Source organism: Oryx dammah, unplaced genomic scaffold (genome assembly GCF_014754425.2).
Source record: "Oryx dammah isolate SB20612 unplaced genomic scaffold, SCBI_Odam_1.1 HiC_scaffold_23, whole genome shotgun sequence".
NCBI classification, from domain to species: domain Eukaryota; kingdom Metazoa; phylum Chordata; class Mammalia; order Artiodactyla; family Bovidae; genus Oryx; species Oryx dammah.
Genome location: NW_024070207.1, coordinates 71,428,504 through 71,443,100, shown reverse-complemented (window position 1 = coordinate 71,443,100; position 14,597 = coordinate 71,428,504). Strand labels below are relative to the sequence as shown.

The following is a 14,597-nucleotide window of genomic DNA, read 5'->3' as shown; positions in this document are numbered from 1 at the left end:
GTGGTTAGAGCCTAGTGTGGACCAGCACGAGATGAGACTGCAGATGCCAGGAGAAAAGCCCTTGGGTCTCTAGGCTAAGTAGCCTCTCAAATAGTCAGAGACACTGAAGAATTTTCACTGAAAGAGAGTCAGATCTGTTTCTGAAAGCTCTCTATCAGTTGCTGGAGAGGGTAGATTGGAGGGGTGATGAGACTGGCAGCTGAGAGACCAATGTGGAGGCTGTTCCAGAGATGATTGCTGAATTCTAGTGAAGTGTTGATTGTTCACTCTAAAATGATGAAGGGTGTAGATAAATAGGTGTTTAAGTGGCATAATCCATTGCAAATGGAGACCAGTTCCTGAGCACACAGAAGACCTCTTCCCAACTGTCCTCTCCTCTGCCTTGGCCACGGCACTCTGCCCACTGGCTCCCACCCCACTGTGTTCCTTCTCCTCACCTCTGTGTTTCTGAGCCTGGGATGTCCAGCACTGTAGGTAGAAGTGATCACCTTCTAGATTACTCCAAACCAACACAATGATGCATAAACCAGAGGGAAGTTTATTTCTTTCTCGTGGTGGGGCCATAACTTTGCCCTGGTGCCTCTCAGGCAGAAACACCCCTGGGGAAGCTGATTTGGAGAACAGGCACCCAGAACAAAGGTATTCTTGAATTTCATTTAGAGAATGGCAAAGCCTACGGCAGTGTCATCATACAGAGAGTACCAGCTTGTAAGTTACACAAGCCTAAGTTCTGAGCCCAACCATGCCATAATCCTTAGCTGTGAAACTTTGAACAGATTTCTTAACTTCTCTGAGCCTGTGTCTTCAGTTCTGAAATGGCAATGGTGATTGACCAATAAGACTGTTCTGAAAAATAAAAGAAATAATGAAAAGAAAGTGCCCAGTTCATGCCACATATGCCATTTGTGTCCATTGTTTTTCATTGTCTCAAATGAACACTGCCTCAGAAGACAATCTTCTCCCAGTAGATACTGGAATATTAATGTCCTCCAGAAACTGCAGTTCTTTTGCTTAGGCAAGGCTGGACAAACCTAGATGGAATCTTCTTCTCTGACATTCTTTTTAAAAAACCAGTTCTTGAAAGCTTCGTTATCTCATGTCAGACATGTTACAACAGCATGAAGAAAACAGAAACTTTTCTGGCCACTGACTGTACTCAGGAGACACATACATCCCATCGGCAATGTCCCAGCATCCATTTGCCTTGATGGTGTACATCCACCGTGTACTCATTTTTCCTGGTTTCAGTGTCCAAAGGTGACCTTTTCCCACCCTTATCCCTAGAGTCTTGGGCCCAGAGCTCTGCATACACTGACCACCTCTGAATGGGATCAACTAGAGCTCTGTGTTTTATAGCTTCAAGGCCCCCTTTCAGAATAAGCTCTGCTGGCACCACAAATGGGAAAGAAGCTGCAGCCCTTTGGTTGTGGAGCAGCTGGGACGGGTCAGTGAGTTTGGGTCAAGATTTGTGAAACTGTGTCCTGAGAAGCGGGCTGCCAGCTTCCCTTCCTGTTCCTCGTTTAAGAAATGCATGGAAGAAACAGTCTGAGGAGACAGTTAATAGAAAATACAACTGGCAGCCATCCCTGGCTCTGACTCACTGTGCACACTCCCGCAATTGTTACCATGGTTTCAAGGCTGAAGTTTTCTCTGCTCTGCCCCCCTGCCCCTTCTGCTGTTCATTCGTCACTCTGCTCCCACAGATTTCCTCCACAGTCGGCCTCCACAGACTGGTGCAGACTTAACCCTGTATAGAGGCTAGCTTTTCTGTTGTTTGTTTTACAAATAACATTCATTGCCTTTTTTCTTGAATTAAAAAAAGAATACATGCCAATTCATATAAACAGAATATAATTTAAACAGAAAAAAAATAAAGCTAGCCATAAACTTGCATCCCAAGACTAACATTTAAGATGCTTGTGATGCATACTGCATAGTTGAGATTGTACATGATTTTATCAGTCCTAAAGCACTTTTGACCTAGGCCCATCATTTTCTCCTTTGAACTACTGGCCTCTAGGCACTGCTTTGGGCAAATTCAGCCACTTACACAGGCTTATTATTGTTGTTGCTGTTATCTGCTGGAACACACAGAACTCTCACAATGTTCCAGACACCAAGCATTTGCAGATACGTCAGCCATTTAACGCTGGCTCTTCATTGGGGTCTGAACTTTGCTTCATTCCCACTCTTAAGACTGCCATAGCCAGGGGTCACAGGAAAGGCTGTCCGCTATGAAAAACCAGAAGTAAAGGTGTCCTCTTGGCCTCCTGGCTGTAGATGAACTGTTGAACATGAGGCCATACTATTATTGTCAATCTGCCTCATCTCCAGAAGGACTTTGAAAGTCAATACATAAGTGGGATCCACCTCAGAAGTGAGGGACCAATTATCTCCTCAGCTCTGGATGTGTTTCCCACAGTTGATCACTACCAGTCCAAACCAAGGAGTGCCTAAACTGTGCCTGTTCAGAAATGACAGCAGTAAAACAGGGGGCTGCCTGTAATGCATGAGTTCGGGGTGGCAGTCTCAGAAATACCTGATCGCTGGCAAGTAGCATCTGAAGTCCCACAAGACTTAATTCAAAAACTAAGCTCTGAGCTGGAGGACCATTCTGGCTGGCATGGGCAAGCTGAGAGAGCTATCTCGTGGAGTGGAGGAAAAGCCCTGATCTTACAAAAATTGGGAGAAGAAGGGTTGTGGATAAGGGTAAAAAGTTTGAGGATGTAAATTCAAAACTCATTCACCTTAAGCCAACACTCCACAAGCAAGTCATTGTTTTATGTGCTTTATAAACTTGTTTAATTCTCTAGTCGTTCAGTCGTGTCCGACTCTTTGCAACTCCATGGACTGTAGCCTACCAGGCTCCTCCCTCCATGGGATTCTCCAGGCAAGAGTACTGGAGTGGGGTGCCATTTCCTTCTCCAGGGGATCTTCCCAACCCAGGGATCGAACCCAGGTCTCCCGCATTCCAGGCAGACGCATTAACCTCTCAGCCACCAGGGAAGCTTACATTTCCTTCTCCAGGAAGGAACCTGGACCCAGGGATTCAACCTGTGTCTCCTACATTGCAGGCAGATTCTTAACCATTTTGAGCCAGCAGGGAAGCCGCACAGGTACTAACTATAGCAAAAATTTAACAGTAGTAGTGTCAGTCGCTGGAGAAGGACATGGCAACCCACTCCAGTGTTCTTGCCTGGAGAATCCCAGGGACAGAGGAGCCTGGTAGGAGGCCGTCTATGGGGTCGCACAGAGTCGGACACGACTGAAGCGACTTAGAAGCAGCAGCAGCAGCAGTATTAGTCGCTCAGTTGTGTCCGCCTCTGCCCATCATTTTCTCCTTTGAAGTACTTGAGGCACTGTTTTGGGCAAATTCAGCCACTTATACAGCCTCGCTACAAGCTGTAAAATAACTAAAAGCGAAAACCTGAAACGAAGGGCAGGCCGGTGTGTATGAGCGCGCGAAAGGGGTAGGCGGCCGCCGAGGTTCTTCCGGCTATGCCTTTGTCTAATGGCCCCGTGTGACTGGCTGGAACCCCGCGCCGAGGGACTGCAGAGGCGCCCCCCCACCCCCACCCCCACCCCCACCCCCACCCCCACCCCCATCCCCATCCCCACCCCTCCGGCTTCCATTACGCACGCGTGGAGGAAGCGGGTAGGGCAGTTGGGGAAAGGGCGCAAAGAAGGGCGTGTGAAAGAAGCCGCAAAAAGCACAGAGGCGTAACTCCCCCCTGCCCCGCCCAACCTTTGGCTCCGCCCCTCTTCCCCGGTCCGAGCTTCAGCCCCATTGGCCCAAGAGTCAAAGGACCGGGCCTGCCCCAAGATATGCCTGCTTCCGGAGCCACGGTAAGGATGGCCAATTGCGATGCCGCTTTCTGGCATAGGTTTAGGACACACCGGTGGGGCCTGAAGGGGCTTTGTGCGGCAACCTAAGCAGTTGAGAGTTCGAAGGCAGATTTTGGATATGCCCCCGAAAGGAAAAAGCGGTTCTGGAAAAGGGGGAAAAGGTAGAAACCAAGAGAAACCAAGAAGAAATGGGGTTGGGTGAGGAGCAAGGTGGAGGGAGCAGACCGCCGGGGTCCGGGGCGGAGGGAGCGGGTTGCCAGTGACTAGAGGACTGACCAGGAAGTGATGTTAGAAACAATCAATACGGACTTCAGTTTTGATTTAAAAGCATGGGGATTAGATGGTGGATAGAAGAGGAGAAAGGATTACAAGAAAGTTTGATTTTGTTAGTTTCTTCCGAATGGCAAAACTTGGGAGTGAGGCTGTCATGAAGGATCCATTAGTTAGGTAAAGCTACAGGGTAGTGAAATTTGGGAAAAAAGAGGTAGAGCAGTTAGTTGACTTTGAGAAGGAGAAGGGACATCTTAAGCTTGACGTCACAGAGATGAAGATGGATGTGGTGGTAAAAAGTGGAAGACAAGGGTAGTTTTTAAAACAGCAGGACAAGTACTGAGTAGGGGTCTTGAGGACAGTGTTAAGTTTTGGAATAGTCATTGGGGTGGTAAGAGGGGATGAAACACTTAAAAAAGGATTGCCCTTAGGGCTGAGAGCTTAAGATTGAAGGCCATGAATTTGTATAGGACACAATCTGCTCAGTCATGATTTACCTAGTACCATATAACTGGCACAATACAGGATTGAGACGAGCTAAGTATAACCTGTAGCCAAGGTTGAGGTTTTGTTGGACAATGATAATAGCAGGAAAGCAACACAAGGGAATTAAGAGTGCCACTAGGGACACGGTTCAGATGATCAAGCATGGGATCCAGACTAGGAAGGGAAGGAGAAGTTTGATAGCATCGGAGAACATAGGAGGATAAAGGAACTGAATGGGGGGAAGGAGGAGGTGGTTCTGTGACATTAAAGAACCTGTGTTGTGGGAGTGAGGCATGAGAAGGCTGGAAGAACAGAAAGTTGTAGCCAGAGATTGAATTAGTTGTGAGTGGCACAGTTTCATCACGTGCCCCTGGGAACAGGTGGCCTGGAGTAAAAGGCATGGGTATTTGGGAGGGAGGTCTAGAAATGTGAGGTTAGGCTGTTGGATGGTTCCTCTGAATAGATAGTGAAGTCACCCAAGATTAGGGCAGTAGTGAGGGTGGAAAGGAAGCCTGAAGTTGCTGCCAGAGTTCTCAGTCAGAAGGAGTGAAGGGGCATTCAGAAGATGATAGCATCCATTGGGACAGAGGGTGGGATGACCAGACGGCATCATTGTTCTAGAGAAAATAAGTTTAGTGTAATAAAACTCCTTTGGCAGTAACATTTTCTTAGGCATTTGCTGGTTGGCATTTTGGATATTCAGTTTTGTGGAACATTTATTGAACAACTTTTGGGTGCTCAGCATTGGGGTTCCTAAGACAGGATGGAGTCTTCTGAATAAAATTTCAATGGGTCCCTATTACTTCTAAGATAAATTCCAAGTTCCTTAATGGAGCCCAAAGGCCTTCATGCCCTAACCCTCAGCCACCTCCCCTGGGTTCCTCTCACAGCACTCCCACTTCAGATTTGGCTTCGTCCATAGTTTCCCCCACATACTACACTGTTCCCCTACCCTGGAATTCTCCTCACCTTTGTCCTGTCTTTGCCTGTTCAGCTCCTACTCATCCAGGAAACCTTCTTTAACTGGCTAAAATGTACCTCTGTGTTTCCACAGCCCCCTATTTATACAGCATAGCTCATTCTCCTGAAATGATCTTTTACATAATTTTACATAACGATATTCTCGAGTAGTATATGAGCCCCCTGAAGGAATGTATTATGCCATGGCTTGTTCATCTTTGTATCTCCAGTGTCTAGAACTTAGTTACTTAGGAAATGTTTATGAACTGAACACTTAAACCAACTATAGTTCTTAGGAACATCAGCCTCTAACAGTAATATGCTGCCATCAAAACAGAAACTGGCATAGTAGCAAAATGACACAGTAATAAAATGTAAAATACTGCCCATTGTGTTAATCTGAATATTGATAACTTCTTAGGAAGGTTATCAGTAGGCATTGTCATTGACTCCAGGAGTTTGGTGGAGAAGGAAATGGCAACCCACTCCAGTGTTCTTGCCTGGAGAATCCCAGGGATGGGGGAGCCTGGTGGGCTGCTGTCTCTGAGGTCGCACAGAGTCGGACACGACTGAAGTGACTTAGCAGCAGCAGCAGCCAGGAGTTTGGACATGAATGTATTCTTTAGCCAAATATGGGTGGTAGGAAATTTGATCTTTATTTAAAATATATTCTTGGACGTTTTATCTACTATAATTGTGAGTATCCAAGTACATAGCTGACGTGCTTATTAGAAATCTCACAAGAGCTCCAGGGTTTGCTCTTAGAAGGCAGGATTTCAAACTGGGTCTAGAGAATCCAGGCCAGGTTTTTGGTGCTCCCATTCAACTATTAGCACACTCACTTGTGTATCCATTTTCCGTGAAGGGTTTTTGTAGGGCACAAATTTCTTGTTTTAAGAGGTATGTTACAGGTTAATTTAGCTTGATGTAAAGTGTCTGCAGAGTTCCCTTTCAAAGCTTGGTGCTGTGATGGAAGTATCAACTCCTATTGTGTTGAATAATAAGGTGAAAGTGTAGTTTAAATGAGTACTTGTCATCTCTTCTCTAAAGGAAAAGCAGCCTCTGGGAGTGAGAGTTCTGAGAAGAAGGTTCAGGGTCCCAAAGGTGGTGGCAATGCAGTAAAGGTGAGTTACTCTTTCCTTTTTTTCATTTTAAATATAAATAACATATACATCTGTTATTTTGGTACACATAAAAGGAAAAGACAGCATGCTTAACTCATCCTAAGGCTAGCCTAATACTGACAGATCAAGATAACACAAAAGTGGTGCTCGCTTCGGCAGCACATGTGCGTGCTTCGGCAGCACATATAGTAAAATTGGAACGATACAGAGAAGATTAGCATGGCCCCTGCGCAAGGATGACACACAAATTTGTGAAGCGTTCCATATTTTTCAATGTATGGCAAAACCAATACAGTATTGTAAAGTAAAAAAAATAAAAAATTTAAAAAGTTAAAAAAAAAGATAACACAAAAGTGGAAAATAATAGATCACTCACTTATGAAAAGTAATTCCTTTTAAATATTTCTTAAATGTTTTCTCAGACATCCAGAAATTCTTCATACTCTAGTATTTTTCCTTAAAATATATTAAGTCTTTGCAAGTAAGTGAATGAGTTATTTTTCAGAATGAAATACTACTTGACAAAACCAAGAGCTGAGATGAGCAGGCAAAGGCATGGGTCTCATTAGACAGCTTCCCCACTGGTGAGCTACAAGCCAGAGCCCTGACCGTGAAAATTAAGGTGGGAGGCAATTGCAAATAATTACTTGAAGTTCTTGACATAGTGCCAGAGGTATGTCTGCCCTGGGAAAATATAATCTGAAATAGAATTATACTGTTTAACACTACATAAAAAGGCAATTTCCATGTTTCAGTCAGGGTGTGGGATTCCATACTTTGATTCATTCATTCCTTAAGGATTTAGTGACATCTGCTCTGTGCCAAGCAGTGTAGTAAATTCTGGGTATTAAAAAAAACAGGTAAGAGATGGTTCCTGTTATTACAGTCTAGTTGGGAGCAGTTAGGTAAAGAAAGAAATTTCATTGCTGTATGAGAAGAGCTATAGTGGAGTTGTAGCATATAAATGCACCTATACGTATGCAGCCAAAAAAGCGAATATAAAGAGGGCTATTCTGCCCACTTTTCTACTCAGTGAACCCATAGAAAGATAGAGAGATGGGAGACATGAATTTGCTTTTCATATATAGTTGACCTTCGTTCTCATATGAACATCCCACCATGTGAAGTGGGATTCTGGTATCCAAAGATAATTTTCATAAAACATGGTGCCTAAATGCAAGCCAGCTACTTTGTCCAGGCATCCAGCTGAAGAAGTGGCTTTAAAGAGGCATCTTGCCCTTTCTGGAAACAAAAATAAGTTCAGTGTGGCTATATTTGAGGTATATGGAAAGGTGGTGGTTGTTCAGTCACTCAGTCCTGTCCGACTCTTTGTGACCCCATGGACTGCAGCACGCCAGGCTTCCCTGTCCATCACCACCTCTCAGAGCTTGCTCAAATTCATATCCATTGAGTCTGTGATGATATTCAACCATTTCATCCTCAGTCACCCCCTCTTCCTCCTGCCCTCAATCTTTCCCAGCATCAGGGTCTTTTCCAGTGAGTTGGCTCTTTGCATAAAGTGGCCAAAGTATTGGAGCTTCAGCATCAGTCCTTCCAATGAATATTCAGGGTTGATTTCCTTGAGGACTGATTGATTTGATCTCCTTGCTGTCCAAGGGACTCTCAAGAGTCTTCTCCAACACCAGTTTGAAAGCATCAGTTAGCTAGGAAAGTCAGTTAAGGTTAAACTCTTTTTTGTTAAACTTTTCCTTTTGAAATAATTTTAGACTCACATTCAGTTGTAGGATAGATGTACTTTTTATACATGTACATGTGCCTTTTATCAGGGGCTTTCCAGATGGTGCTAGTGGTAAAGAACCTGCCTGCTAGTGCAGGAGATATAATAGACATGGGTTCAGTCCCTGGGTTAGGAAGATCCCCTGGAGGAGGGCATGGCAACCCACCCCAGTATTCCTGGATAATCCCATGGACAGAGGAGGCTGGCAGGCCACAGTCCATAGGGTCGCAAAGAGTCAGACACAACTGAAATAACTTAGGACTATACCTTTTATCCTGTTTTCCCAATGGTAACATCTTACAAAACCCTAGTACATTAGCACAACCAGGAGATTGACGTTGCTACAATCAAGATCCAGACATTTCCATCATCCCTCCTGTTGCCCTTTTATAGCCATACCCACTTCCCCCCTAGATCCCCTACCCTCCATGACCTCAGAGCAGCAGCTAATCTCTTCTCCATTTCTATAATTTTATAATTTCTATATAAGTGGAATGATACAGTGTGTAGCCTTTCAGGGTTGGCTATTTTCACTCACTATAAACCTCTGGAGATTTCATTCCACTTGTGCGTATCCAGTCTGTTCTTTGTATTACTGAGTAGTGTTCCATGGACACATGAAAGTAGTGTGTTGAACTTTTCACCTGCTAGGGGACTGGTTTGTCTCCAGTGTTTGTGAAGGACCCAGTAGCAGAGGGACCCCAAACCCTTCAGCCTTTTAGGGCCTAGGCTCCTTCCACACCTGCCATTCTGCTCTAGACCGCACTCTTGAACCCAGCTCTGCCCTGTGTCACTAGAGCTGCCCAGATTTTGAAACCTACCTTCCGATCACAGCTTCCTTCCTTCCTCGTTTCCCACCTCCCCCAATCCTGTTCTGTTCCTCTCCATGCAAACCTCTAGGCCCTCTAGCCTGCCCTGTTCGCTTCACCTTCTCCCAGGCTTTGTGCCTGTTCTCTGAGCCCTGTATGTCTTATAGGCTGGAAATTAGATGGATCATGGAGCCCTGACTCCTTTCCTTTTGGTGAGCCACTATGTCTGTCTGCCAGACCACAACTCAGAATCAATCCAGTGATCTCCTTTCTTTACACTCAAACCCAGAACTGCTGGGGCCCACTGGAGAGTCACACAGCCTCGGGGGTTGAGGCCACTGATTTCTGGTCTCTACCCTGAGCTGGGCCATCAGAACTGCACGGAGATCCCTTTCCACTCGCCTCAAGCCATCCACCACCCTCCTCCAGTCAATCAGCAGACAGCTTCGTCCAGTGGTTCTCAACCCTGGTATACATCAACTTCACCTGGAGAGCTTCTGAAAGTCTCCATGCCTAGGGATCTACCCCAGACCAGCTGCCTCACAGTCTCTAGGGGTGGGGACTAGATCTTGGTATATTTTTTAGAAGCCCTTGGGGTGATTCTGACATGTGCCAAGGTTGAGAAACACTGATTCAGTCTCGCAGGGTTGGTGTGAAGATTTCACGAGATCACGCATGTAAAGCACTTAGCACAGTTAATATTAAGTACTAAATAACTGAAATATTGTTATAATTGTTATTACAATTATAACAGTGTAATAATTCATAAGAAAATGTAATTCTTCATTACAAGGACCTGGATCCTCATGATTCTGCAGCATTTAACCCTGTTGCCCATTTCCTCCTTGAAACTTTCTCTTGCCTTGGTTTCTGTTAACACACCTTTCTCTCTACCTGTCTAGTTCTTTTTATTATGCTTGTTGAGCTTCTTTCTTTGCTTATTAAACACCAGTATTCTCCACCGATGAGTCTTAAGTGTACTTTGCTCTTCTCATTCTGTGTACTTCTCATTCTGTGTAGCCTCCTTGGGTGATCCATCACCTCCCATAGCATCAGCTGCTACCTCCATGCTCATCACTCCCACATTCTCTCTGGAGCTTGGCTCTTTTTTCTAATCTTTTGTCTGCACCACCAGGCATGAAGGATCTTAGTTCCCCGACCAGGGATCGAACCCAGGCCCCCTGCATTGGCAGCATGGAGTCTTAACCACTGGGCTGCCAGGAAAGACCCTTGGCTCTCTTCTAAGATGTCAGTCTCATACAGTTGCCAGTTGGTCAGTCACACTTGCAAACTCCACAGGTACTACAGACTCTGTCAAACTGTGTAAAGCCAGAATACTTGCTTATTCATTTGTAAAGTGGTAGATGGCATCCCCTTTCTGTGATCACGAATGCTGTGTGCACTTTCCCAGTCATTGAACCAGGTTTGCTTTGTGAATGTAGAAGCAAAAAGAGGGAAACAATGGAGAAGCAGTTTTAGCCAGGCTAAGATGAGGTCTGAGGAACCATCCTCATCCCCCAACATGTATCTCTCTAGTGTCCAGATTGTCCCTGTCTCCCCTAGGCAGTGCTGGACACACTCTATAGAAATAGTTTGCCTCTCTGAGCCCTGCTTTTTACACATTCTTTTCTTTGCTGTGTCTGTCTTCTGTGTAGCTCCTCCAGTCCAGGATTCTGTCATTCCCAGTTTTACTAACTGAACCCTGAGGACATGGTTTGTCTGTCTGTAAATTTGTAAGGGAGACATCTTTAGGCCCTACCCTAGTGTATCACCTATAATAAGAAATGAATAATGGATTCTATTTGAGTGAGAAATGGGAAATCCTACAAAACCTGTCTTGACAAAAGCATTTCTAAGGACATAGTGATTTTTTTAAAAACATGACTATATAAATATAAGTTACATTTGAATACTTTTTTAGGGTTGAGTATTCTTAATCTTCAACATATGATTCTTTTTCTAAGTGTTAAATTGTGGAGGGGCTTTATGCAATTGGCCTCTTGGTAAAAAGTATTTCTTTGTGGGTTTTTTTCATATCATTCCACCTCTGATAAATTAACAGGTAACCTTTATTGAGTGCTAGCTGCATTATCTCAGTCTTCACAACACAGTTACTGTTATTTCAGTGCACAAATGGGAAAACGTTTAGAGATTTAAAACATGCCTAAGACCATACAGGACAGTGGGGATTTGACTCCAGTTCTCAACCATTATCATGTTTCCTCCTCTTGTTACCATTGAGGTACATGGTAAAGGATGGGAGCATTCCTCAGCCAGGTGCCCATTTTCCATCTAAATCTGGGTTCTAAGATACTGTCTTACACAGGAAATGGGTTTTTGCCCCATTGGGCTATTGCCCAGTTGGGCAGACTTCCAGGATTTTCCATTGCCATGAGTGAATGCGTTTGTTTTTTTTCCACTAGTATGGGGGTAATCCTGATGTGACTGCTTTATTGTGAGGAAAGAAATCATTTGGGTCTCCAGGTATTACATGAACATGTTTTTTCCTTGTAGGTCAGACACATTCTGTGTGAAAAACATGGAAAAATCTTGGAAGCCATGGAAAAGTTAAAGTCTGGAATGAAATTCAATGAAGTGGCTGCACAGTATAGTGAAGATAAAGCCAGGCAAGGGGTATGGTGCATTCATCATTTAACATGTCTCTCATGGAGGACACACAGCAGTAGGGATTATTTTTGTTTTGCCATTAGTTTTAGGCATATCTTAAAGATCTTAAAAGCAGAAATGTCCAACTTGTGAACAGTTGAATACAGGTCACCTTTGTCTAAACCTTGGCATAACCAAATTTACACAGCTAACAGATACCTAGGGCTTCCCTGGTGGCTCAGATGGTAAAGAATCCGCCTGCAATGAGAGAGACCTGGATTTAATGGCTGGGTTGGGAAGTTCCCCTGAGGAGGGCAGCCAGCAACCCACTCCAGTATTCTTGCCTGGAGAATTCCACGGACAGAGGAGCCTGGAGGGCTACAGTCCATGGGGTTGCAGAGTCAGACACAACTGAGTGACTAAGCACAGAGTAGACACCCAGTAACATTGTGAGTGCTTGTGTGTGCAGCCCAGGGTTGGGCCTCTTCCCCATTTTGTGCTCATTGAGTCTTCTTCTCTCCAGCCCAGATGAATAAACCTAGGAACCTTAGCATTCATGTTGGGAAATTTTCAAGCTACAGTAGAACTGTTCCCTCTTCAGGGCCACTTGATATCACATATCTTCTGGATTTTCCAGGGTGACTTGGGTTGGATGACCAGAGGGTCCATGGTAGGACCATTTCAAGAAGCAGCATTCGCCTTGCCTATAAGTGTGCTGGATAAGCCTGTGTTTACAGATCCTCCAGTAAAGACAAAATTTGGGTATCATATTATAATGGTTGAAGGGAGAAAATAAAATTGTATGAAAGACTACATATGTTTTATACATTATTTCTTTAAAAGGTGTTGAATAATCATTGTATTTTATGAACTCTGTCATTGTGGGTTTGTGGGTACAAAATCAGGTGGGTAAAGGTTGGTGTGCACAACAGTAGGTATTTAGTTGGTAGTTCTCTAAGATAAGTCAAGCAGACTCCTTTTAAACCTGTTAGTCCCTTCCCCAAGAACTGCTTTATCTGATTCTCAGTATATCCCATAAGTTAGAAAGCTTCTCTAGAAAAGTCAAATATCAGCTCATACAATTCAGACTGAATTGGATATTGAATAGATGGATTAGCATATGAAAATCATAAAATAAGTTCCTAGACACTTGTTTTATAAGGTAGCCAACACTGATCTGCCAGGACAGTTGTTATTAGCTCCACTGTCATAACGTAGCACACGGCACATTCAACATGATGGCCATTCAACATTAACTTTCTTTTTAAATAAACGTTTGTTGGAAGAAAAAGCACTCAGTTCTTCTGTCAGTTTTTTGTACTAAACAGTAGCCATTCACCAACTGCTGATTAAAGGGAAAAATGTTGGAGTTCCCTGGCGATTCAGTGGTTAGGACTCAGAGCTTTCACTGCCAGGCTCTGGGTTTGATCCCTCGTCAGAGAACTAAGATCTCACAAGTCACAGGCCAAAAAAGAAAAAAAAAAAAACAGGGAGGGATGTCAGCCTAAAAACATTCCTTCATCCTCAAATGTATGGGTTACGTTATGACAGTCCTCTCCAGGGTCAGTATTCTGGGTATCTACATTTTTTTAATGCCACTTTTATGACATAACAAAAAAGTATATAAATATTATAAATACTACTTCAAAAATCTAAGTTTGCGAGTGCAACTGTGTGATTATTAACAGTGATTTTTTGAACACACTGTGTTCTCTCTCGGCTGCATTTGACATACCCGCATTATGCCAACATAGCAGCGGTTCACCTTAGTTAAGTTTCCCAATTGAGACATTTCTGACCACCTGTGCTTCCACGCAGTATTCCCCACTGAGCAGACTAAAGGCTGCCCACTCCCTAGAATACATAGATATGATACAGAGGGATGATCAAAATAGTAGGCATCAGATAAAGCTGCTTTAAAACCACATTTAAAACACTCTAAATAAGGGCTATAAATTCTGAAAATCTTGAAGAAAATTCTGAAAAGAATGTTCATTTTAAATGAATACATAGAACTACAAAGAACATCAATTATACTGAAATTGAGTAATCAAAATATTGAATTGTTTTATATATAGCTCTATTAATACATTGAGATGCAGTGGTAGGACTAAAAAACCACTGTGAGGGAATTCCCTGGTGGTCCAGTGATTAGGACTCTGCACTTTCACTGCCATGGGCCTGGGTTCAACCCCTAGTCAGGGAATGAAGATCCTCCAAGCCATGTGACATGGCCAAAATTAAAAAATAAAACCTACCATGATTTTGTGGTGGTGAATATCAATGGTATTTTGAAATAGATGCAATAACTATGGAATCTCTGATTTCTATTAGCAAGAAAGTTGTGGTACTGCTAATAGTTCTGTACTTTGTTGCCAACATTCATAATGAAAGGAAACATTAAATTTCAGATAGAGTACAGTAGTGGGGGAGGAGGGGGAGATGTAACTCTTCCCATCCAGATTCAGACATCTGAATTCTTCAGTTTAAAAATCCCTGCCTTAGATACTGTTTTAACATTTTACCATGTACCTGTATTTCCCCCGCCCCCTCACCCAACTGTCATTATAGGTACTCAAGAAACGCTGTTGTTTTTCAGTGAGAAATACATCTAGGACCTTTAAATCTTACTCTTCAGATCAAATGGACACAGGCCCTGAAAGCCTCCTGGCAAGCAAATAAATCACGTGGGGGCCTTTTTTTCATATCGAGGGAGAGAAGAATTTATTAGCTGAATTTTCACAAACATTTGTGTTT

The 14,597-nt window shown here is 43.7% G+C and overlaps 1 protein-coding gene and 2 non-coding genes across 3 annotated transcripts; all 3 read left to right on the top strand.

Annotated features, from left to right (window-relative positions):
* Window positions 1–3,843: 3,843 nt before the first annotated feature.
* PIN4 (peptidylprolyl cis/trans isomerase, NIMA-interacting 4) lies at window positions 3,844–12,653 on the top strand. Its single transcript, XM_040265698.1, has 4 exons — window positions 3,844–4,007; window positions 6,613–6,686; window positions 11,748–11,867; window positions 12,478–12,653. The coding sequence occupies exons 1-4, from the start codon at window positions 3,965–3,967 to the stop codon at window positions 12,634–12,636; spliced, it is 396 nt and encodes a 131-aa protein (XP_040121632.1). The 5' UTR covers window positions 3,844–3,964; the 3' UTR covers window positions 12,637–12,653.
* LOC120882725 lies at window positions 6,855–6,957 on the top strand. Its single transcript, XR_005725578.1, has one exon. It is a non-coding gene; the product is annotated as a U6 spliceosomal RNA (small nuclear RNA).
* Window positions 12,654–13,973: 1,320 nt separating the features above from the next.
* TRNAE-UUC lies at window positions 13,974–14,046 on the top strand. The gene has a single exon. It is a non-coding gene; the product is annotated as a tRNA-Glu (tRNA).
* Window positions 14,047–14,597: the final 551 nt, after the last annotated feature.